General features: G+C 42.2%; 1 protein-coding gene and 2 pseudogenes across 1 annotated transcript; 1 reads left to right on the forward strand and 2 right to left on the reverse strand.

Moving 5' to 3' along the window:
- The first annotated feature begins 307 nt into the window (after window positions 1-307).
- Window positions 308-1,178, forward strand: LOC139634548 (uncharacterized; annotated as a pseudogene).
- A 6,394-nt stretch (window positions 1,179-7,572) lies between these two features.
- On the reverse strand, window positions 7,573-12,012 carry LOC139634551 (NACHT, LRR and PYD domains-containing protein 12-like). The gene is made up of 3 exons (XM_071501048.1): window positions 11,941-12,012; window positions 11,368-11,556; window positions 7,573-7,848 (listed from the first exon to the last, which is right to left on the reverse strand). The coding sequence occupies exons 1-3, from the start codon at window positions 11,943-11,945 to the stop codon at window positions 7,809-7,811; spliced, it is 234 nt and encodes a 77-aa protein (XP_071357149.1). The 5' UTR covers window positions 11,946-12,012; the 3' UTR covers window positions 7,573-7,808.
- Window positions 12,013-12,212: 200 nt separating this feature from the next.
- LOC139634543 (NLR family CARD domain-containing protein 3-like) lies at window positions 12,213-16,552 on the reverse strand (annotated as a pseudogene).
- Between the last annotated feature and the right edge of the window lie 7,533 nt (window positions 16,553-24,085).

Genomic DNA, 24,085 nt, shown 5'->3' on the forward strand with positions numbered 1-24,085 from the left:
CTCTGAGGCGTGCAGGGAAGATTGGAGCTGACTCCTCCCACCCTGGACACAAACTCTTTGAGACACTCCCCTCTGGCAGGAGGCTGCGGTCCTTCAGGACCAAAACCTCTCGCCACAAAAACAGTTTCTTCCCATCTGCTATCAGCCTTATCAACAAGGCTAGAGAGCCCCACTGTTGCTGATCCCCCCGATCCCCAATTGCACCAATCACCAGAAAAAATTCCTTGTATGTGAAAACATACTTGGCAATAAAACTGATTCTGATTACACACTAGCTCTGTTTACCACTTTAGCTTAGCAACTAGCGATGGCTTCTCTCTCTCCCTCTCCCTCTCCTGCTCTCTCTCGCTCAGCCTGCTTCATGTTTAGTTACTCCTCTGCCTCCTTTGGTGGAAACGGTACACATAATAAATGTAGTTTGTTTGCAGTTATGGAGGCGAGGCTCAGTGAATTGGAATCCCGGCTCCACACCGTGGAAACCACATCGTTAGCTTCTCCAGTTAGCCAGCCCCCAGTAGCTGGTGCGGACCGACCCAGTGTAGCTCCTTCTGTAGCTCCTTCTCTCCCCCCAGCAGCTCCCGAGCAGCCGGGAGGTCAGGGTGGCTGGGTGACTGTTCGTAACAAGAAGAGGCTTAGTCCTGAACAAAAGCCCACGGCTCACCACCAACCTGTTCATGTTTCTAACAGGTTCTCCCCACTCAGCGACACACCCGCTGGGAAGCAAACTCTGGTCATTGGTGACTCTATTCTGAGAAACGTGAAGTTAGCGCCACAAGTGGCCATAGTCAAATGCATTCCTGGGGCCAGAGCGAAGCTGCTGGTGAAGGATAAGCGTAAATACAGTACGATTGTAATTCACGTCGGCACTAATGACACCCGATATCACTAAGATTAATGTGGAGTCTGTGTGTACTTATGCTAAAACAATGTTGGACTCCGTAGTTTTCTCTGGGCCCCTCCCCAATCTGACCAGCGATGACATGTACAGCTGCTTGTCATCGTTCCACCGCTGGTTATCGAGCTGGTGTTCCGCCAACGATGTGGGCTTTGTTGATAACTGGCAGACTTTCTGGGGAAGACCTGGTCTGATTAGACGAGATGGCATACATCCCACACTGGATGGAGCTGCGCTCTTATCTATAAACCTCACTGAGTTTATTAGAAAGCCAAAGCCATGACAATCCAGAGTTGAGACCAGGAGGCAGAATCACAGTCTTACACTCTTCTCTGCGCCTCAGTCGCCTGCCATTCAAAACTGTGATTCCAGAACCAAATAACAAGAACATTAAATGTGGATTATTGAATATCAGATCACGCTCATCTAAATCTCTACTAGTCAGTGATCTGATAATTGATCATCATGTAGATCTGCTCTGTCTGACTGAAACCTGGCTGCAGCAGGATGAATATGTTAGTTTGAATGAATCAACACCCCCCACTCATGTTAACGTGTCATGTTATACTTGGCAATAAAATTGATTCTGATTCTGAAAGCCTTATTCTTAGTTTGTCACACCCAAACTGGAAAACACAAAAACCAGTCCTACTAGTTACTGCATATCGTCCACCTGCCCCTTACTCTGAGTTCTTATCTGAGTTCTCAGACTTTTTATCTGAGTTAGTTCTCAGCACAGATAAAGTTATCATAGCGGGTGATTTTAACATTCATGTAGATGTTGAAAGTGACAGCCTGAGTCATGCATTTAATTCATTATTAGACTCAATTGGCTTCTCTCAGCATGTTAATGAACCCACTCACTCTTTTAACCATACCCTTGATCTGGTTCTGACTTATGGGATTGACATTGAATATCTAACAGTATTTCCCAGAAACCCTCTTTTATCTGACCATTTTCTGTCATGGACTACACAGCATTTGGGAAATAAATCCATTACAGCAGGTGTCTCTATGACAATACCGTTGCAAATTTAAAGAATGAATCCCATCAGTACTTAGCCCACTGCCATGTATCAATGCAGTAGGGGACAGCACTTTGAACTTCACATCTGTTGATGATCTGGTTGATAGTGCTGTAGCCTCACTGCGTGCAACACTAGATACTGTGGCCCCTCTGAGGAAGAAGGTAGTGAGTCAGAGAAGGCTAGCTCCATGGTACAACTCAGAAACACGAGCTTTAAAGCAAAATTCAAGGAAGCTAGAAAGAAGGTGGCGTTCTACTAACCTGGAAGAATCTCTAAAGGCTTGGAAAGACAGCCTATTGGCGTATAAAAAAAGTCTCCGTAAAGCCAGAACATCCTATTATTCATCATTGATAGAAGAAAACAAGAATAATCCCACGTTTCTGTTCAGCACTGTAGCCAGGCTGACAGACAGCCACAGCTCTGTTGATCCATCTATACCTTTAGCCTTCAGTTGTAATGACTTTATGAGCTTCTTTACAAATAATTGTCTCTGTTCTGAGAAAAAATTCACCATCTCCTCCCCACAGCTGGCTCAGATGTACTGTCCAATTCAGCAGCCTCAGAGTCCACTGTAACTGGTTTATATTTTGACTGTTTTTCTCCTGTAGATCTCTCTGAGCTCGCTTCAACAGTTTCTTCATCTAAACCATCGACTTGTCTTCTAGACCCCGTTCCAACAAGGCTGTTCAAAGAAATTTTTCCTTTAATCAACACCTTTATATCAAGTCTGATTAACTTATCTTTATCAACTGGTTTATCAACAGGCTTTTAAAGTTGCAGTAATTAAACCTCTACTTAAAAAGCCTACTCTTGATCCAGATGTTTTAGCCAATTATAGACCCATATCCAACCTCCCCTTTATTTCCAAAATCCTTGAGAAGGTCGTTGCAAACCAGTTATGTGATTATTTGCACAGAAATGGTTTGTTTGAAGATTTTCAGTCAGGTTTTAGAGTCCATCACAGCACAGAAACAGCTCTGGTTAAGGTTACCAATGATCTCCTCATAGCCTCAGACAATGGACTTGTCTCTATACTTGTCCTGCTAGATCTTAGTGCTGCATTTGACACCATCGATCTCAAGATTTTATTACAGAGACTAGAGCATATGGTTGGCATTAAAGGAACCGCACTAAGCTGGTTTAAGCCATATTTGACAGATAGATTCCAGTTTGTTCATGTTAATAATGACTCTTCTACCATCACAAAAGTCAGTCATGGAGTTCCATAAGGTTCTGTGCTAGGACCAATACTTTTCACTCTATATATGCTTCCTCTAGGAAACATTATTAGGAGGCACCAGATAAATTTCCACTGTTACGCAGATGACACCCAGCTGTACTCATCCATGAAGCCAGGTGAGACTAACCAGGTAGCAAAGCTTCAGGTGTGTCTTAAGGACATAAAAACCTGGATACCAGTAATCTCTTACTCTTAAATTCAGACAAAACTGAAGTTATTGTAATTGGCCAAAAACACCTCAGAGATACACTATGTGATAATATACTGACTCTGGATGACATTACCTTGGCCTCCAGTGCTGCAGTCAGAAACCTTGGTGTCATTTTTGACCAGGACTTGTCCTTTACTTCACATATAAAGCAAGTCTCTAGGACAGCCTTCTTCCACCTGCGCAATATTGCTAAAATCAGACCCATTCTGTGTCTAAAGGATGCTGAAAAGCTAGTTCATGCATTTGTTACCTCAAGACTGGACTACTGTAACTCTTTATTGTCAGGATGTCCCAAAAATTCAGTGAAAAGCCTCCAAATGATCCAAAATGCTGCAGCACGAGTTCTGACAGGAACTAGGAAACAAGATCACATCTCTCCTGTGTTAGCCTCTCTGCATTGGCTCCCTGTAAAATCCAGGATAGAATTTAAAATCCTCCTCCTCACCTACAAAGCCATTAATGGTCAGGCACCATCGTACCTTGGAGAGCTTATACTTCTTTATTTTCCCAATAGGACACTTCGCTCTCTAAATGCAGGTCTACTTGTGGTTCCCAGAGTTTGTAAGAGTAGAATGGGGGGCCAGAGCCTTCAGCTATCAGGCTCCTCTCCTGTGGAACCAGCTCCCAGTGTGGGTTCGGGAGGCAGACACCCTCTCTACCTTTAAGATCAGGCTGCAAACTGTCTTGTTTAGTAAAGCTTATAGTTAGGGCTGGCTCAGGTATGTCCTGACCCATCCCTTATTTATGCTGCTATAGATCTAGACTGCTGGGGGATTCCCATGATTCACTGGGCTCTCTCTCTCTCTCTCTCTCGATGACTTCATGCCATTAACTTTGTTTTTTTTTTTCTCTCCCCCGTAGTTTGTGCTTCTCCTCTCTCTCCCTCTCTCTGTCCTCATTCTGCAGGTATCTCTGCCTCTGGAGCAGCAGGATCCAGATCCACCACGACTCATCATTACTATTAACCACTGTCATCTATCATTATTATTGATAACACCATTACCTACACAGCTGTTCCTGGTCTCTCTCTCTCTCTCTTCCCCTCTCTCCTCCCCCCACCCCCCTTATTTATCTTCTCCTAAACCCAACCGGTCGAGGCAGACGGCCACCCACCCTATTTACTTAAGGTAGGACATTTATATAACCTAAGTTGTTTATTATAAAATCTTATTAAAGCTGCATTAATTAATGTCTTGCTTTTTTGTTTTTCTTTGTTTTTAGGTCTCTTGGGACATCAAACCAGCTGTAAATACAAAACTGAGACATACACAGTTGCTTATTTTCATACCTGACAGAAACAGAGCAATGTTATTTGGAGTCATGTTTGTGTCACCTGATGAATCTAAATATCTGAGTCCAGTGCTCCCTCTCTTTAGCTCTGTGTTTGGTCTCCATCAGCTCTTTAGCTGCTAAATGCTCCACTTTGTTCACCAGCTGCTCTCTGACTGTGTCTGTCTGCTGTTTACTGCTGAGCAGGTAAAGGACAGTGGCTTCTTCCAGCTGCTGCTGTTGGAAACCTAGTTGTGAGAGTGTGTGATCCAGTGAACCAAAACAATCAGTTAAAAGAGGCTAAAAAGCTGTGTAGAGCTGAGAGGAACTGCAAAGTTAGTGATAATTTTCCCTGGGTTTGTCAACACAATTCACATAACACATAATCATTTGATCAGTTTGTATAATATTACTGATTAATTGGATCTGTTTTAAAGCCACTATGTGAAGCTGGTGAGAAGCTTTGATTTTTGCTGCCCAGGCAGTGACAGACAACAGAGTACTCTGCTAAACCTTGCCACAGGTTTTTGTAGAAGACAATTTGATGTGGAGCATTTCATGTATTTATTCATTTTGGGGGGTATTTTACACCTTTATTGAACAGGACAGCATAGAGAGACATGAAATGAGGGGAGGGGGAATGACATGCAGCAAAGAGTTCAGCCAGCTGGAAGTTGAACCAAGGACTCGCCTGCTCAGAGTAGGCTACATACGCTCATGTGGTATGTGCGCTAACCACTCGGCCATCAGGTCGTCCCACGTATTTTTTTAAGTTTTTAAGATCTGCATAGCTATTGAAAAACTTGGCCAACACAGCTAGGCCTTAACGTATTGGCTGAATTAAAGATGACATGGGAGTATATGACTGAATGAGACTGAACCTGAAACCTGATTTTAAGGATTTTCATCCAATTGTTTGATTGTTGATCATTTTTGATTTTTGTTTTTCCATATGTGAAAACAGGTGAATATTCAATAAAAAGACATCTAATAACAGTGCAAATTTTTCAGTCTAAATAGGACAAAAAGCATTCATGTTTCCATGCACTCTCAACATATACACACATATAATGTGTGTTTATCTAACACTGGTATACTGAGGAAAAAGGAATTAGGGCTGAAAGTTCAACTATGAAAAGCAAGCAGGCTAAACAAATAATGTGATCTGTCTGTCTATTGATCTCCTCCAGCAGGGCTCCTAATAGGCAACTAATAGCACTGTCCATGGTTCTGAAACAACAGCTAAGCAATTGTCAATGGGAAATAAAAGAATGACAGGAAATAACATTAAATATGATCTATCCTTTCATTCTTCCTGAACACATAACTACTTGGAAAAATCTGGCCAAAGAAATGTTTTCTATCACAGGCAAACTTCAGCCAATCAGGATGCCATCAGGCTTGTCTCACTCTCCCTCAGGAGAAGTGCAAACAGTGGCAGCAATTTCCTGAGTCCGTCTGCTCTTTACACCCCAGCCCTGGGCGGAGTATGACGAGGAGGACCTGGTGACACTCTTCAGAGGAGATCCTCGAGGTTCAGACAACAGCAACCATCTTCTTCGGGATGTCTCAGGTCTACGCAATCAACAGCAGCTACTATATATGTGCAGCAATGGTGGGTCAGAGAGATGGTTCTTATTGGAGGAAGCAGGACTAGACAACTTTTTGGATGTGGTGCTTAAAACCTGGGTTTCACTTGAACAGTACTCCTAGATTTCTAGTGATGGACTTCACATTGGCAGACCAGGACCAAGGGCACTCTGAATGGGACTGATGGAGTTTGGTGGATTGAACAATATGATTTCTGATTTTGAGTTGTAAGAAGTTATGTGCCATCCAACAGTTAACGTTGTTGAGATAATCTAAAACAGCAACTAGGCTTTGTGGATCATCAGGTCTTACAGGAAGGTATATCTGTGTGTCATCCACGTAGTGATGAAAAGAGACATTGTGGCTTTGGATGACTTGGCCAAGTGGAAGCATGTAGATGGAAACTACAATTGGACCTAAAATCTTTAAGATTTTCCATACTTGATCTGTGCTTGCTGAACACACACATTGCACAACATCCCATCCATAAGCCAACAATCAGACAATCGCTGGAATGCATCCTGCCAGGCGACTGGAGGACATCCACAGAGCTGAATCATCAGAAGAATGTCCAGGTGTTTTCACTGATATAGCGCTTCCTGATTACCTCTGTGTTCATTCTGCTTGTGTCAGCAGAGATGGTCATTTAGAATATGACACAGTAATGATCAGAAAGGGCAACATCAGTCACCACAACCCCAGAAACACGCAGACCCTTAATTAGCTCTAAGTCAAGGTGAGGGTATTTAGGTGACAAGTCAATAGGAACTTTCAACACAAAACCGATGTTTATGTGATTTTAATGTCACTTTTTATTCATTTTCTCCAAGACAGTTTAAACTATAAATCATCCTGAGACCTGAAATAATTTAAGTTTGTGTATTTCAAATATTATATAAAAAAAACACTGACAGAAAAAACATGTCACAGTAAAAAAAAAAAAATCAAACTCATAGTCCTTTTTTGTGGACACTGGGACAGTGATTGTATCTCCCCACTGTAAAATAATCAGAATTTTTGAAAAATGACACAAGCAAACAAAATACAAGATTTGTTGAAAAAAAATATTTTCAATCTTGATTGATCTGTTGTTTTCAGTTTTTTTAAAATGTGATGACATTGTGTAAAATGTACAATTACAATTCAACTAAAATCTTTCCAATCAGGAGTCCTGACCACAACAGTCCTGTTCCAGGACTAAGCTTTAACCAGAACACAATGGTTCATCATCCTGTTACTTCAGAGTTAAATATGATCACAGTTCAATCATCAGTGCTGTCGTCTTCTCTGAAGTACTGCAGTGTTGCAGTACATTAAAATATTCTGATCATGTAGCTCCAGCTGGTTCATGCTGCTGTCAGCTCCAACATTCATAAACACATAAACTCTGTCCTTCAAATCCAGGACCTGTTCAGACTCTGAGGACCCAGAGTCCCTCAAAGCAAACACAGCCTGTAGCTCTTTAAGAAATCAAACACGTTTTCCAGAGCTCCAACCAAATGTTTGTAAAAATCAGTTTATAAACATGTTGGTGATAAAATTATTGATGACAGATGACGAACAGGAGACAGAGTTTCAGTACTCACAGGTTTTGTCTCCGGAAGCTTTAATCACCCTGTTGTCGACAAACACAACCACAACAGTTACAGAGAGAGTGGAAAATAATCAGGTTTTTGTTTGAGTTAGTTTTATTAAACCAAACAGTGATGATCACAGATCACTATTAACTGATCCTGTATCAATAACTCTGATCAGTGGGTTAGTCTCACTTTTATGCAGGGTACCAAGCAGCCTCTAAACCAATCAGAACTCTAGATACCTGAAGGCACCACTTCTACAGGAAGATTCTCTGGATTATAAATAAATCCTTTTCCAGTTGGGCTTTTTCCCAGTATCACCTGCTCTGAAGTTCAACACAACAGTTAGAAAAACTTCTTCTAGAAACTGAAAGACTTCCAACCAAACTGGATTCAGTGACTTGCAGGAATAAAAGACTTTACTTTCACCACACGTCCTCCAGCACTGAGAGCTTCATCTTTATATTTAGAAATGTCAGGACATGGGGAGACTCGATAGCCGAGGGGTTAGGGTGTGTACCACATGGGTACCAGTCCTCGGTTCAACTCTGGGCTGTCAGGACTCTTTGCTGATGTCATTCCTCTTCTCTCCATGTTTCCTGTCTCTCTATTTTATTTATTTTCCAAGAAAGTTCATGAATCATCTGTATTTTTTGTTCCCAATTGTTCCCATTTTATCTTAATAGTACCAATTTCAGCTTCTTCTTTCCTCTGCAAGATCTTATATACATTGCCTTTTACCGACAGTTAGATGGTGCTGCTGCTACCTGGCTCATCATCAGGTGACTCTCTTCATCACTGGATGTTTCAGCACTTGTCACAACCTCCTCTGAAGGGTGCAGCAGCTGGGTTGATCAGGCCCGACCTGAGCCTGGTGGTTTGACCATTGCTCCTCTCTCATGTAGCCACAGCGACTGTGACTCTTCCTCCAACTCTTCCACTGTGCTGCAGATCTTCTTCTGCTGCTGTCCTCTGATACCCACCATCTTCAAAGCTCTCCAGAGGAACTGTACTGGGAAACCTCTTGATCTGACCTCCATGTGCAGACACTTTTCTCTCCACCTCTTCTCAGGGCTGACCTCTACCAGAAGCTGGTATTTGAGCAGCCTCCTCCATCCACTCTTCCCTTGGTGCTGTCAGCTCTTTATGATGATAGTCTTAGCTGTTCTGGACCGGATCCTGTGGGAAGGTGAGGCAGCATTTGATGTCAGTTCTCAGTCTTTTTGCTTTTCATTGACTGAGGGGCCTTTTTTTCCTCTCCTGACAAAGGTGATAAGCTGCAGCCTCTTGTTGAGGTTCCTGCATTTCCCTGCAGTTTCCTCCACAAATGCTGTCAGTGTTGTTAGTACCTTGTCATGTCTCTATCTTCCCTCTATCAGGGCTGTACTGGAAGAAGACAAGATTCACTTTACACTTGCTATCTTCAAACATTGCTGCAGCCTGGATCTTCTCTCAGCCCCCAGGTGACAAGGTTTGTGGGGCTTGGAAGGATGTTGTAAATGCTGCAGAGAAGGAACCTTATTGTGCTTGCCTACATGGACCACACGTCACCCCATATGATCTTCCTTCCCTTGGCTGCTTCTCACTGTGTCCATTTCCCTTTTGTGTCATCCCAGCAACTTTTACCAGCCTTTCCTCTTCAGCCATGTGCTGGATCTCAGACTGCCTCAAGCCCCCCTCCTCTCTCTGGGGTTCACTTTTCCTCAACTTGTCTGGATCCACCTGACCCCCAGCCTTCCAGTGGCTGCGTTCCTGGTGACGTCTTTATGGTGCATTCTGGTCTCTGCCTTCCTCACTGCTGTTGCAACATCAGCACTCGTCTCACCTTGGTCACCTGGAACTCCTGGACTAGAGCCCTGATCAGGAACTTGAGCTTGGCCTCTGAGCTGTAGATATTGATACTGTTGAAGCTCTTTGGTTCAGTCGTTAAGGGGAGGTCATACACAAGCAGTTGACAGAAAAGCCTTGGCAACACCCCATGTTGATAAGACCATGCTTTGTATTTCCCTGGTAGGTTGCTGTTGTCCACTCTTTGCAGCTGCTCCCCTGCCTGTCCCACCACCCTGACTCTCACATTATCCTTGAAGCTGCCATCAAACCACTTCCCCAGGCTCTTTACTGATTTATCTGACAGTGTTGGTATCTCATCTCCCATTATGAACCCGGTGGTGTTGGCACCAACTGATTTAATTTTTCATTGTAATTTTCTAGAATATACAATATTTTAAAAGACAATAAATAGTGGTTAGCACTGTCTTCTCACAGTAAGATGGTTCTGGGTTGGAACATGGGGCCTGTCTGACTGGAGTTCGCATGTTCTCCCTGTGCGGGTTCCCTCTGGGTACTCCGACTTCCTCCCACAGTCCAAAGACATGTACATTAGGTTGATTGGAGACTCTCGGTGTGACTTGTAGGTGTGAGTGTTAGTGTGAATGGTTGTTTGTCTCCATATGTCAGCCCTGTGACAGAACGGTGTCCTGGCAGCTGGGATTGGCTCCTGTTGTCCTGTCTCCTTCTTTAGATCAGCTGGTTCTTGTTTTCTTTCATTCCTAAAGTCTTTTCACTCCCCTACAAAATCTTTGTGATTTCTCTCAACATGTCGTTGGTGTAGGATTCCTCCATGTTTGTCTCTTTACTTCAGATGCTCTTGTTTGTGCTTCTATCGTATATCGTGTATCTGTGACTGAAAGCAGAACCAATATTCATTCCTGACCTGAATGAAAATGGAGTCTTGTTCATCATATTTGGATCAGTACGTTGTTTTAATAGTTTTAGGTGGAGTTAGGTGGAGGTTTTGGGAGGAGATGAACACTTCTACCGCCGTCTTCTCCATGACCAGAAACTAAACACTCAATGGTCTCAAGTCAGAATAAACCTGAGATCATCCTCTCACTGTACCAGCAGTCTGTACAGTCTGAGCTCCATGTTATCACACGTAATGATGATGGCTGTGGATCCAACCACATTCCTACTCAATTCACAACAAGCTGTGGTTTTTCACAGCTTGTTACAGTGTGGTTACAGTGTGGTTACAGTGTGGCTACGTTGTCACCTTTGACTTTCATGTAAATGCAGTATTTTGTCCATGTTGGGATCCCATCTTAACAGTGACAGTGTTTTTCCAGAGAGCTGATTGGCTGCTGATAAAGTGTGATGTGATGCCTTGAGTTGATCCTGCTTCAGAGCAGGTTAACTGTGCAGTATAGATTATTATGTTGATCAGCCTGTTACCATGGTGATCTACCACGCCACAAAGTGAGCCTGTGTCTGTCAGACTGAAAAACCAAAGTTAATCCCAAACTAAACTGAGTGACATTCATCTGCCTTATGAGACAGACTGTTGATATTCCTGATATATTCCTGATGATTGATATCTGATTGGCTGACTGATCTCTCTCTGTCTCTCTGTCCAAGCCTGTCACTGTTCTCCTCTCACAGCTTCACTGAGGAAAGCAGCCAATCAGAAGGCTGGAGGTTTACAGGAAACACTGGATCTTTGCTCTGACACCAACTGCGTTTAGTACAATACTGCTGAGAGCAGCATGGACTGACTCCACCCCTCTACTGACCTCAGAGTCTCCAGTCTACAGTCTGGACTCTCCAGAAAACCACACAGATCCTTCAGGTCTGGATCCTGCAGGTTCAGGATGAAGCTCAGGTCCAGTTCTCTCAGATGGAAGGGGTTGGACTTCAGAGCTGAGCCCAGAGAAGAACAGCTGATCTCTGACAACCTGCAGCCTCTCAATCTGAATAAAGAATCAAAGGTGTGAGTTTGGGAGACAAAGTTGCTGCTTGAAAGCGTTCAGTGTTTCATCATCTGTTCAGAGCTGAAGAAGGTTTAGAAAGTAGAAGTTTAGAAAATGAAACTCAAACACCTGAACCAACAGGAAGCTGCTTCAAACAGTCAAATACAAACAGTGACAACAGCTCTCATTAATATTAATGACAACATGCTGCTGCTTCAATAAAGATGTAGTGACTCCACCTCTTCAACTCTGCCAGCTCCACCTGTGGCTCCATCTATACAAACTCATGTTTATTAGAGATTCTACTAAAGATCCTCAACTTCTCAAAGACAACAAACATGTCAGACTCAAATTTGGAGGAAACTCAACAAATAATTCACTCACTTCATGCAGTGGTGACAACATTACTTCAGTCACATGACTTCATAGTTGTGTTGGAACATGAAAACATATATATTTATATTAGTTAACATCAGTGTAAAAAAAGTTTCATGTTCTTTTATCGATTAGATGTGTTCTAATCAATGATCTTTTCTCTAAAACCAACGGTGTGGTCCTTTAGGACTTTTCCTCCTTAACATGTTTAACAAGGAAACTGCACAGACACACACACACACACACACACACACACACTCACTTAGCTGTGTTGTGTTTTCATTGTGTTTGTAAAGGGAAACACATTACAGAACAGGGAACAGTACAGGGAAACATTAAATAATAACGTTATATAACAAGATGTTACACTGTAAAATATTCGTCACATTCTCAGATCACAGTAATTGACACAAATACATACTGGTCATCAACAAGAACCAGGGCCTTTATTCACAAAGCATCTTAAGGCTAAAAGTAGCTTCTAACCTACCGATTTAGGAGAAACAATAATGGGCGTGTCAGTCCTAACTTTAAGACTCCTGATTTTTTTGACTAAGTGTAATTCACAATGCCACTTTGTGCTAAAAGTACCACCTCAGTCTGGGAAATTTGGAAGTGGTGGAGAGGACTCCTATCCCGATCAGAGAGACCAAATCACAAAGACCCAAAGTCACCTCTGCAATTGCTGGACTGCAGTCACTGTGGTTCTTGAAACAAACTCAACCATAGGAATTGGTGTCAGCCATAACAACGGAGTCTCGCTCTTAGCTCATGAGTTTTTGCTTTTCCTAAGTAAAACTTGGTCTCAGCAGCTTTGTGAAGAGGATATAGCAGGAAAGTTTTTGTTAGAAACGTTTTATGAGACTTAGGAGTACTCTTAGTGATAAGATAAAATGCTTTCTGAATATGGGCCCAGTCTGTTAAGAAATCATTTTATATGGTGGCATTCATCTGTAGAAATGAACACAGATGGATACACACTGAAGAAACAATTCAAAAGATGTTTTAATTACAACCCAACACATCTGATACTGTTAGTATTTGCAGTTATCAGAGCACCTACAGAGCTTTGTTGGAGGCTTTCACCACTGGCAGCAGCCTCAGAAGAGCCTCCTCTGAAGCAGAGTATTTCTTCAGGTCAAACAAATCCAGATCTTTTTCTGAAGACAGTAAGATGAAGCCCAGAGCAGACCATTGAGCAGGAGACAGTTTATCTGTGGAGAGACGTCCTGATCTCAGGTACTGTTGGATCTCCTCCACCAGAGAACCATCATTCAGTTCATTCAGACAGTGGAACAGGTTGATGTTTCTCTCTGCGGACAGATTCTCACTGATCTTCTTCTTAATGTACTTGACTGTTTCCTGATTGGTTGGTGAGCTACTGTCTTTCTTTTTTAGCAGGTCCTGTAGATTATCCTGATTGGTCTGCAGTGAAAGACCCAGGAGGAAGGAACAGGTCCAGGTGACCATTTGGACTCTGTAAGGCCCTGTTGATGGCAATCCTGTGGATCTTTGCTGCAGAGGTTCTCCTGAAAAGCAGTCGCAGGTTTTGACGTGACAGTGGTGGCAAAGGCATCACATTCTTGTTGCTGTTAAGGACATCTCCACATAAACAGCAGCCAAAAACTCCTGAATGCTCAGATGCACAAAGCTGAAGACCTTGTCTTTCTCTTTCCTTCCACGCTCTTTTTTAAAGATCTCTGTGAACACTCCTGAGTACACTGAGGCTGCTCTGAAGTCAATGCCACTCTCTTTAAGATCTTCCTCGTAGAAGATCAGGTTTCCCTTTTCCAGCTGCTGAAAAGCCAATTTTGCTAATGACTCAATGTACTGAATGCACTTTTCTGGGCCATACTTCTCTTTTGTCCGATCCATTTGAAACACCAGGAACTCTGTGTACATCTCAGTCAGGCTCTTGGGCAGCTCTCCTCCCTCTCTGGTTTTCAACACATCCTCCAAAACTGTAGCAGTGATCCAGCAGAAGACTGGGATGTGGCACATGATGTGAAGGCTTCGTGATGTCTTGATGTGGGAGATGATCCTGCTGGCCTGTTCCTCATCTCTGAACCTCTTCCTGAAGCACTCCTCCTTCTTTGGGTCCATGAAGCCTCTGACTTCTGTCATGCTGTCAACAAACTTTCGAGGGATCTGATTGGCTGCTGTGGGTCGGGTGGTAATCCAGATGCGAGCAGAGCGTAGCAGTTTCCCTTTGATGAGTTTCCTCAACAGCACATCTGCTTTAGTTGACTTCATTACATCAATAGAGCCAATATCATCACCATCAAGGTCCAGATGAAGGCGGCTTTCATCCAGTCCATCAAACACAAACAGAAGTTTGAATTTGCTCTTGTCAAAGTTGGAGTTTCCTGAGTACTGTAAAGTTTTAAAGATGTAATTCAGAGCTTCCTCTTTGATGTCTATAGTTTCTGGGATACATTCATGAATGAGCTCTGCCAAATGAAACTCCTTTCCCTTAAGTGAATTCAGCTGATGGAAGGTGAAGGGGAAAATGAGATGCACATCTTGATTGTTTTTTTTTTCAGCCCAGTCCAACACAAACTTGTGCACAAAGAATGTTTTTCCAATTCCTGCGACTCCATTGGTCAGCACTGTTCTCATGGGTCTGTATTCTCCAGAGGGGTGTTTGAACATGTCACTGGGTTTAATTGGTTTCTCTGTTTCTGCTGGCTTCCATGCCTTCTCAATCAGTCTGACCTCATGCTGAGTGTTGATATGTACGTCAGCCCCGACTGTGATGTACAACTCTGTGTAGATGTCAACCAGATGCTGTTTATCCTCCACCCACCCTTCCTGTGCACACATAAACTTGTCCTGGAAGTTGGATTGAAGCATCTGTTGGTAACATTTGATTCATTTGCTTCTGGACAAAGTAAACACAATTTTTTGGTTTTAAGTAATTGTGCTGAAGATAAAGTAAAAATGATTTTCAACACAGTACATCCCTAAAAACTGAAGCAAATGGTGCAAAGATGTTTCCTGTATTTAGTTAATCAAAGGTTTATAAGTTTAGGCAAAGTAAGTTGTCTGTGGATACTTATCGCAAAATCACTTTCTGATATTGAGGTGTAGAGGTTCTACAAGACAGCAAGCAACCAAATCCATTGTTTCCACTGTAAGGACCTTCAGCAGCAGCAAGGACACAGAGGACTGCTGCCCTTCTCACACTCTACATGTACAGCTGTTTGCTGTTGCCATCTGAGTTGACAACTGTTCAAATTTTCCAGCTGGTCATTGCAGTTAGGCATGTAACTGTACTAACTATTAGAGTCACAGGTGAGACAGCAAGAGCAGCAGGAGTTACTTTTAGTGGAGTCAGAAGATACTGAATTATGCAGAAAGCTAGTTGTGAGTTCATGTTGGGACCTTTCAACAAGAAGTTTGTAATTTTATTTTTGGGCCAGAAGAATTTCAAGTATTGAGACTTGTTCAAGACTTGTTCATTTTGATTCCAATTAGTCACTACCAAGGTAGCAACTACTTGTTCTGGGGTCCACTCAAATTAACATTACATCATAATGCAAAACAATGTAAACTAAAATCTGCCTTTGAATGAAAGTCCAAGAACTCAGATCTGGTAGCTAGGTGCAGGAAGGCTGGTTGAAGTACCAACATCTACCCATTGCAGGTCAGATACTGAGGCTTTATGTGACTGTCAACCATACGACTGTTGATGGATACAGCAGTGACAGGAGGAAAGCTCAAGCAGGCAATAAAAGATCTGATAAATGAGGCAGAGAAAGGCTTTTGGCTGCAGCTGATGAGGAAGGACAGGTTTTAGGGAAAGAACACCTCACCCTAATGGCAGCTGCAGGGGTGACACTGCTCTGCCACCAAGAGACATTTCGGGATAATAGGAGTGATATGTCAAAGATTGGTGTTTCCTGCCCCACGACCTAGCAACTGAACCATGGGAATTGAAGGAGGTGCAACAGGTGGCAATGCCCAGCAGGTTACACCAGCTACCTTTTCACTTAGATCCATGACAGTGAAACAATCGAATACTCTCTTCAGCATTCACAGAATCCCTAGTGTACTTCAGAAATAATTGGCCGAGCTTAGTGAGTACAGAGTTCATACATTTCCTAAATAGGAACAACATTAGACATATTATTGTGATACACATAGTGAGGACATTCAAGAATGGCATCCAGAAGATATGAGGGAAGTAAGATAACAAAACAAAACAAAGTTTTGAAGGTTTCTGCTAAATTGTCGAACAAACCTTCAGACCACCACTGAAGCCACAACTGCTAAGCTGTAGATGAACTGGAGGGTAAAGACGCTGTTGGGCCTGGTGCATCTTTCACAGACTGGGAAGGTTCAATGGAACCAGCCCAAACCAAAACAGTTTCATCACTGGTGTCTCGGTTATATAGAGAGTTAAGTGAGTCAGGTTACTTGAGAGGGTATGCAGGTCAGAAGTGGATAACTGTATATACCTGATGAGAGCTGCTCTGGGGACTAAGAGGGAGTAAACCACTCATGTGTCTAATGCAGGAATGTTTTGGACTAAGGGAATGGGGGTCTTGTAATGTAATTTCTTTGTAAACAGTGACTATTTAGTTTATTTCTTCTGAACTGAGCATTTTTTCAGTCAACCTTCAGATAGTCTCCAGATGGAGCTGGTGAGTAGCTAAATTTTGTCTTTCAGGTTTTCTATACCTACGAGAGAACATAGCAGCTGTACTTTCAGTCTGAGGAAGAGGAACCCGATTCTGAGGAGATGAAGGTCCTTTGTTGTCTGAAGTCTCCCCAACATCACTGACAACCACTGCTAGAGAGAGAGAGAGAGAAAAATAGAGAGAGATTATTTGTTTCCACTTATCACTGTTATTGGTTTCTCATTTGTCCTTAGGTTGAACAGTGTCTCTTATGGGTCCTTGTTTTTCTTTTGCACATTTTTCTTAGTTTACATGTGTTATAATTTAGCATGACTGGACCCAAATGCAGACGCAAGACTGGCAGGTAGTGTTCAAAGATTTATTCAACAAAAGAACACAAACGACTTACAAAAGGTGAAAAAAAACCAAAAAACTGAAGATCAGACAGGAACAAAACTCAAAACTCAAGTAAGGAAACGGGAACACGAGGGGAAACGGGGAAAACACACCTGGAAAAAAACAGGAGCAAAACAGACAAACTGACAAAGACAAATGGGAAGACAGAGACTTAAATACACAAGGGAGACAAAAGTAATAGAACGCAGGTGTAATGCATTAAGGTGTGGCAGACAATCACAAAGGAGAAAAACAGGACAAGGGGCCAGTGGACAGGAAGGAGAGGAATGGGCCTAGGGAAGGAGCTGGGGATCAGATGGGCAGTGCAGGAGACTAATATTTGATGGTTCAGTGAAGAACAGGAGATGTGCAGAGTAATGGGGCAGATGACGGAGCCCAGGCAGATAGGGTGGGCTGCTCAGGAGGGCATCAGCAAGGACAGAGGTGGGACCCCTTCCAAGGTTGAGCAGAAGGCCAAGGGGGAAGACCGAGTCTATCGAGCTAGAGGACGACAGCATGTCCTCTCAGGAAGCAAAACTGGAAGGCGAAGGTGAGTCCCCTTAGGAGGCTGAGCAGGAGGGCAACGCCATGGGTGGGTCCCCTCACACCAGAGACACACTGGATGTGTGGCATGTGCATCACAGCTGCCGTTGCCGATCTGCTGAGGAAAAACGTGTGTGTGTTCACACCGTCTGTGTGACTGCTCTGTCACAGGTAGAGCAGCTGCTAAAATTGTAAAAAAAAAAATAAAAAAAAAAACTTATATTTTTTCATGTCTATGACATGTTCAGATTCAGTCTTGACATAGAGACTACAGTGGAAGGTGTCAGTTTTGTGTAATAATATGTTTATGTATATGTAATAATTCTGGTAAGATGTCAAAATGACTGTCAGCAGGTCTTTTGCTGCAAGATACATGTGTCACACATGAAAAATAGGCAGGACACTGAACTTCTAGATCACATGATGTAGCCATGAATGGGACGGACATCCCTCTCATGTTTGTCTCACACACGCAGTGTTGCAGTTCTAATCTGTTAACATGTGCACCAAAATGAAAACTGTGATGTTCCACAGCATTCAGTGTGTCTCCGGCCTCAGGAGGCCAAGCAGGAGTTGGTCAGACTGTTGACTGGGGATCAGCAACAGGAGGTGGCCAGAACACCAACTGGGATCAGGAACAGGAGTTAAGAGTTCTCAGTTACGAAGAACTTAAGAGGGACTTAATATACTCTGATGGGTTTATGAACAGCAGGTACAGCAACAGCAGCTCAGGTATTTGTTGGCTTCTGGCACCAAACTGCACCTGATGATAATTTTAAAGTGAACTGAAAAGTAGAGACTGGAGCACTGTCTGGTTTCTGGAAATACCTCAACATTAATTGCCTCAAAAATTATGTCTGTACTCACAGCAGCAAACATGGGCAGTGATACATCAACTTTTTGTTCACCATGGTTTTTCTCCTAAAATGCTGCTGAGTGTTTATGGCTACTGTTCCTAGGTAACTGAGATCCATCTGCAGATGTGTATTTACAACACTATACAGTGTGGGCAAATACTTGTGAATAAAACAGGTCATATTCTCAGTTATTATATTTGACTGGAAACATTTAGAGACCAGACTGCTTCTATTTTTTCCAACCCAGTTTAAATAAAACTGTTGGAATTATTATACATAAAAGTTATCTTACATTTGCTTACACTGTTTAAGAGTTATACATATGCCTGTGTGTGTGTGACTATGTAGAATGTTGTGCAAGCTGTCTTTCAGATTCATCAGGAGGACTCACATGCAGAGTCAAGGATGGGGCACAGAGTGAAACCACACCGAAGAGATAAACATGAAACTCCTTTCTGATTAGAGCAGAGGGATGTACTGAGAAACTATGCAACTGATAGAATAGCACGGTCTTAGACCTTGAACACACCTGCTAGAATAGAAAACATTCTCATAACGATTTTTAGATAAGGAGTGCAGCCTGTGTTTTCCCCATCCTTTAGAGGCTGCATCTCTCATGTAACTAGGGACCACCCTAAGGAAATAAAAAAGAGGAGCCGGCAAGATGTACTCAGAGCGGTTTGGAGAGTGTAACTGAGTGCATCTCTGTCCGTTCTCCTCGCGAGTAAAAAGAACTCTAACTCTGTGTCTTCTCTCTTTGTATGCTAATAATGTTTTGGGATGTTTAAACCTGACAAAAACCATGCCCACTTTCATGCTAGTTAGGTAGTCTGCATACTGGTGTTAGTCATTCTGTCGTATGGAAATGGGTGAAGTTTCATCTAAACTGGGTTGGAAAAACGATAAATATGACCATGTTGCTTCGGAAGTTGTGTTTGTGTTACTTTGTTGACCGTTCCTTATGGTAATTTATATTTCAGTGCAAAGGTTTCAGGCAGTACTGGACATAATATAAACTCACGTTTCTTACATGCGCTAACTGTTTTTTGCAGTGCATTGTCTGAAGGTGTGTGTGACAAGAAAATGTATTTTAAGTACATGGAGGGGTTGGGTGTCCATTAGCTGAGTGGTTAAGAGGCCATATAACAGCAATGATCTCTGCTGCCACTGAACTGCACTAACATCATAGGCACTGAGAGAGAGAGTTACTGAGAATGATCAGGTTTTGACAGTTATATGTACAGAAACAAGTGAGAAACTACTTTTTTTTTTGTTTTGTTTTGTTTTTGTCAGGATGTTGAAGTGTTTGTTTCTGTAACATTCATTTTGGCCATAAGAGGCTGTGATCTTGTTTTTGTTTAATTAACTTTTGAATTAAATACATTTCTAGCCAAAAGAAAGACATCAAAGTAATGTTACAAAAGTTAATATTTGCACATTATTTTTATTGTATTTTTATACTTACACTTTTATGAAACACTTTGTACCTTTTGTTTAGAGTACATGGATAAATTAAAAATCACCTGGAAAAAAACACAAATGCTTTTATTCCTATTTAGACTGGGGTTGTGGTGCACTTCAGCCTCTTGTGGCCAAAGTTAGTATTACAACAACAAACACCTGGAAAAATTCTTACCAGCTTTATTTTATTTAAAGCCAATTCCAGCACCGAAACACAGATTAACCTTTAACCTCACTGAAGCTGATTGGTCAGCTTGCCTCTGGGTCTTAAACTGCAGGACCTTTGTCAGCTCAGCAGCTTCTTTTCAGTCTCTGAACAATCCATACAAACCGAAAAATAATCACAGAATCAACATGGGGTGTTTCTCCAGGAAAACTACACTGACTGCTAGCTCGTTGTGTGTTAATGGGAGGGTGTGCTCGAGAACAGGCTTCATGTTTCATTTAACATGAAAGCAGCAGGAGTTAGCTATCAAATGGATTTCCTATCATTACCCAAACTGACAGCACATACAAACAGGTAAGTGAGCAGCAGAACAGCAAGTGGAGACCAGGTATGTGCTCAATCAGATTATTATCACCTAGATTGCAGTGTGTTAAAAATATGTCCAACTGTGAATTTCCGAATCTTGAATCTGTCCAGTAAGTATTAAGCAAAGCTTTCCCCACCATTTTTCCCAGCTAAAAGCACCAGTGATGTTTTTCTCCCCTGTGATTGACCTTCTGGTCCTGAGCTGCTGTCAGCCAAACTCTGCACCAGGTCATTCCTGTTGATCTTCTTTAAAACCTTCCTGGTCACCTCCACAGCTCCAGGAAGTGTGTATACCTGCACCATCTTATCCACTGTCTCCCACAAGTTTGCTGTTTGCAGTTGGATTTTTTTGATGACTGGGAAGCCTGGTAGGCTGTCAGCCTGCTGCAGGAACCACTTGAATTTATTGAATTCCTCATCTCCCAAACCTTCCAGAGTGTTCAAGAGGTCCTCTGGTGTCATCATGGCTCCCTGATAAAATTAAAGAACATTGTCAGCAGTTTTATCACAGCTGTGTTGTTGGTTTCTGCTTTTCTCATCTGTTTGTATTTCATTTAAAAATATCAGTTGTTTATTCACCTAAACTAGAATTACTGCCTCATGGCTGTTTCCTCCACCAACCAGCCAAGTTACAGGAAGTATGAATTCCTGAATTATTTCCAAAAATGTGTTTTGTGAGGTCACATGAGCATGAAAGATGGTGTGTGCAAGGTTTTTGTACATGTACATGAGGCTGCTGCTGGTATCCAGTGGTTGGGTTGCCGAGATCAGGCTTACTGAAGCTCTATTGCAAAGATGGATGAATTGAAGTTTTGGCTCAGAGGGGACCAGCTCTTAATCTCCAAACTGTCAATCCAGGCTAGATTACAGAAGAAGTCTTTCCCCAGCTCCGAGAGCCAGGAGTCGGGCTCATTTGCTGCTTCTGATGAGACCCAGGTGTTGGTGAGCGTGTTAAGTGACATCTCAGTGGTACAATTCAACCAAAGCTGTCACTGTACAGTAGCTCATTCACAACTGCTATCGAAATCTCTGTTTCTCTCTCTTTCTGTGTGTGTCTATGTGTAGACTTTCTTTATGTGCAAGGCTTACCCATATAATGTTTCTGGATATGACAGATCCACAGTTACATATAAGGGTGGGCGATCTATAACATATCTATATAGCAGCTTTTAATTGCACAACCTGTACTGTTCATCTGAAAAATAGTTCATATGCCAAAGTAAGCTTGTCGACCCCCAGTCACATCTTATTCGTTTGATTTACTGAACTGATTTTTTATCATGTAACACATCTCAAGTCCACTATTTCAGAGGTTTGTCAAACAAGCCACAGAACCACTGGAACTTCTTGTCAGAACTTTTCAGAATAAAAGTTCACAATAACTGCAAATAAAGCCTTGTTGCAACCCCCTGCCATTACATTGGCAACGAGGATGGAGTTTTTTGTTCTCACTGCTTTCTCCCTTCTTGGCACTAACAGGTGAGCCCCTGGTATCCTGGACTCACTGCAGTTGGCGTAGTGCTTTCCCAACTCCAGTACGGCACTGAGTGCCCCATTGCGTTCGCCTGTCACACACTCGCAGCAGCTGAACAGAAGTGCTAAGTGGGCAAGCGGGAGGCGTGGTATACGTTTGGGCATGTAAAAAGCAGCAGATGTACCTTTTCGGGTGGCACTTTACATCACAGACTGACCATCAGGCTCTCACAGCCTTGCTAGCATCTTCAGGGTCAGAACACAAACCACTGTGGATCCACTGCTGGTCAGAGAGGCTCCAGCAGTACAATTTCTCTCCACAATTCACCCCGTGGTGTGACAATGTTGTGGCAGACTTACTTACTTGAGCCACCGTCAGTATGACACCGGCCTTAGGCCTGGACCTGACAGAGCCAGACCTAGTCCAGATGTTGTACACCCCACTCCATGCTGCAGTCTTCCTGCAGCTCACCTCAGAAACTGATCCCCTCTTCTCCCAACTGTGTACTTTCATCCGGGAGAGTTGGCCCCGGACTGTCTCAGAGGAGTTGATGCCATATCAACAAGTTAGAGACTAGCTCTCCTGCTGGAATGATGTCTGTATGGCCCGAGGGCTCCACTTGGTGGTCCCCAGCAGCCTGCAGAGACTGGCAGGGTGAGTGATTTTAGCATCTACCTCATCAAATTTTGTTTCAACAGGTAAAAAGGGGGGTATTGTTCTATTTTCTTATTTTTGTATACAATAAATAAATAAATAGATAAATATTTGAGATCTGGGGTCATTCGCAAAGGCCTAATGACACCTATGTACATAATACTTAAGATGAGGTTTCCTACTGTACTGAAGCTTTACTGATGTCCCTCACTTTAAGTCACTTAGGATAAAAGCATCTGCCAAATGAGTAAATGAAAATGTATATCCATCTGTAAATCATGTTCATTAGTCTAGATCAGTGATCGTCAACTGGCGGCCCGTGGGCATAATCTGGCCTGCCAAAGCTTCCAATCTGGCCCATGGTTGAATTCCGAAATTGTGAGGAGGAAAAAGAAAATATCTTGTGGTATAGGTATCTTTTAAAAAACAAACAAAAAACATTATTATTGCAGAAATATAGCAGTGTACAGTTCCTGGTTCTACAATTAATCTCTGTCATAGCAGTAACAGTTACCCACAGAATCACTTCCTCTTCAGTGACTTTGTCTTCAAAATAAAAGCACAAGAATTTTTTTGGTTTTTTTTGTTCTGCAATTCTATAATTAAAACAAGCTTTTAGCTTTTAGTATAAAAAGTTCTGACAGGAAGTTCCAAAGGTTCTGTCGCTTGCTTGATAGACCTCTGAAATAGCAGACATATCATGTGATATGAAACAGTCAAACGTGTATATGTGACTGTGGCCACACAATAAAGTAAATTTAAGTTGCATTTTTATTAATCAGTTTCTTAAAAATAGCCTTTGATTATGTTCTGGCCCAACATGCAATGGGTTAGAAAAAAATGGCCCGTGGCCAGACTTACTTGACGATCCCTGGTCTAGATTCAATATAAAACAAGGATATTATCCAAAGCAATCACCTAAATGTCCTTCCTGATTAGGCTATAACCTGCAAACACTTCTTTTGCCACAACTGTGATTATTCACTTTCAAGAAACTTTCTCTAAGACATGGCTTTGCTATCAGAGACTCTGACCAGCAGTGGCACTACCAGACGTCATGTTATCACAACTAAGCAACAGGAAGAGTAAAATAAACCCAGTGATGTTTTAAGTGTTTGATATATCATTTAGCAGTACACTCACTCAGAAACAGGAGCTAACGTCTTGGTGATTGTTGATTCTCCTGCAAACTGAGACAGTTGAATAGAGACGTCTGAAGAGAGATGAACATATCTACACTTGGAGAGACAGGAAGCATACTTTTACATTCCTTCATGCAAGAGCAGAAAAACACTAGACCTGGATGTTGTGTAACACTAACAAGGTGTTACCAGTTTCTTGTCTTTCAGGTTTCCACAACCTTTCACTTTAAATTTAACAGAAAAACATCACAGACAGTTTATAGCTGATCTGACACCATAAAATGCATTGGTAGAAAATTCTTAGCAAGCAATAAAATATTTTTAATTTTTTTTTAATTTGTTAAATTGCAATCCATTACAGTAGTTATTTTTCAGAGAGGAACAAAAAGAAACAACAGTATAATAGCATCGGTATAAATCCTTCCCACTAACACCCCAAAAACTTAAAATGAATACATTTAAGAAAATAAAAT

Source organism: Trachinotus anak, unplaced genomic scaffold (assembly GCF_046630095.1).
Source record: "Trachinotus anak isolate AG129_WGS33_773 ecotype Australia unplaced genomic scaffold, CSIRO_AGI_Tana_v1 ptg000016l, whole genome shotgun sequence".
Classification (NCBI taxonomy): domain Eukaryota; kingdom Metazoa; phylum Chordata; class Actinopteri; order Carangiformes; family Carangidae; genus Trachinotus; species Trachinotus anak.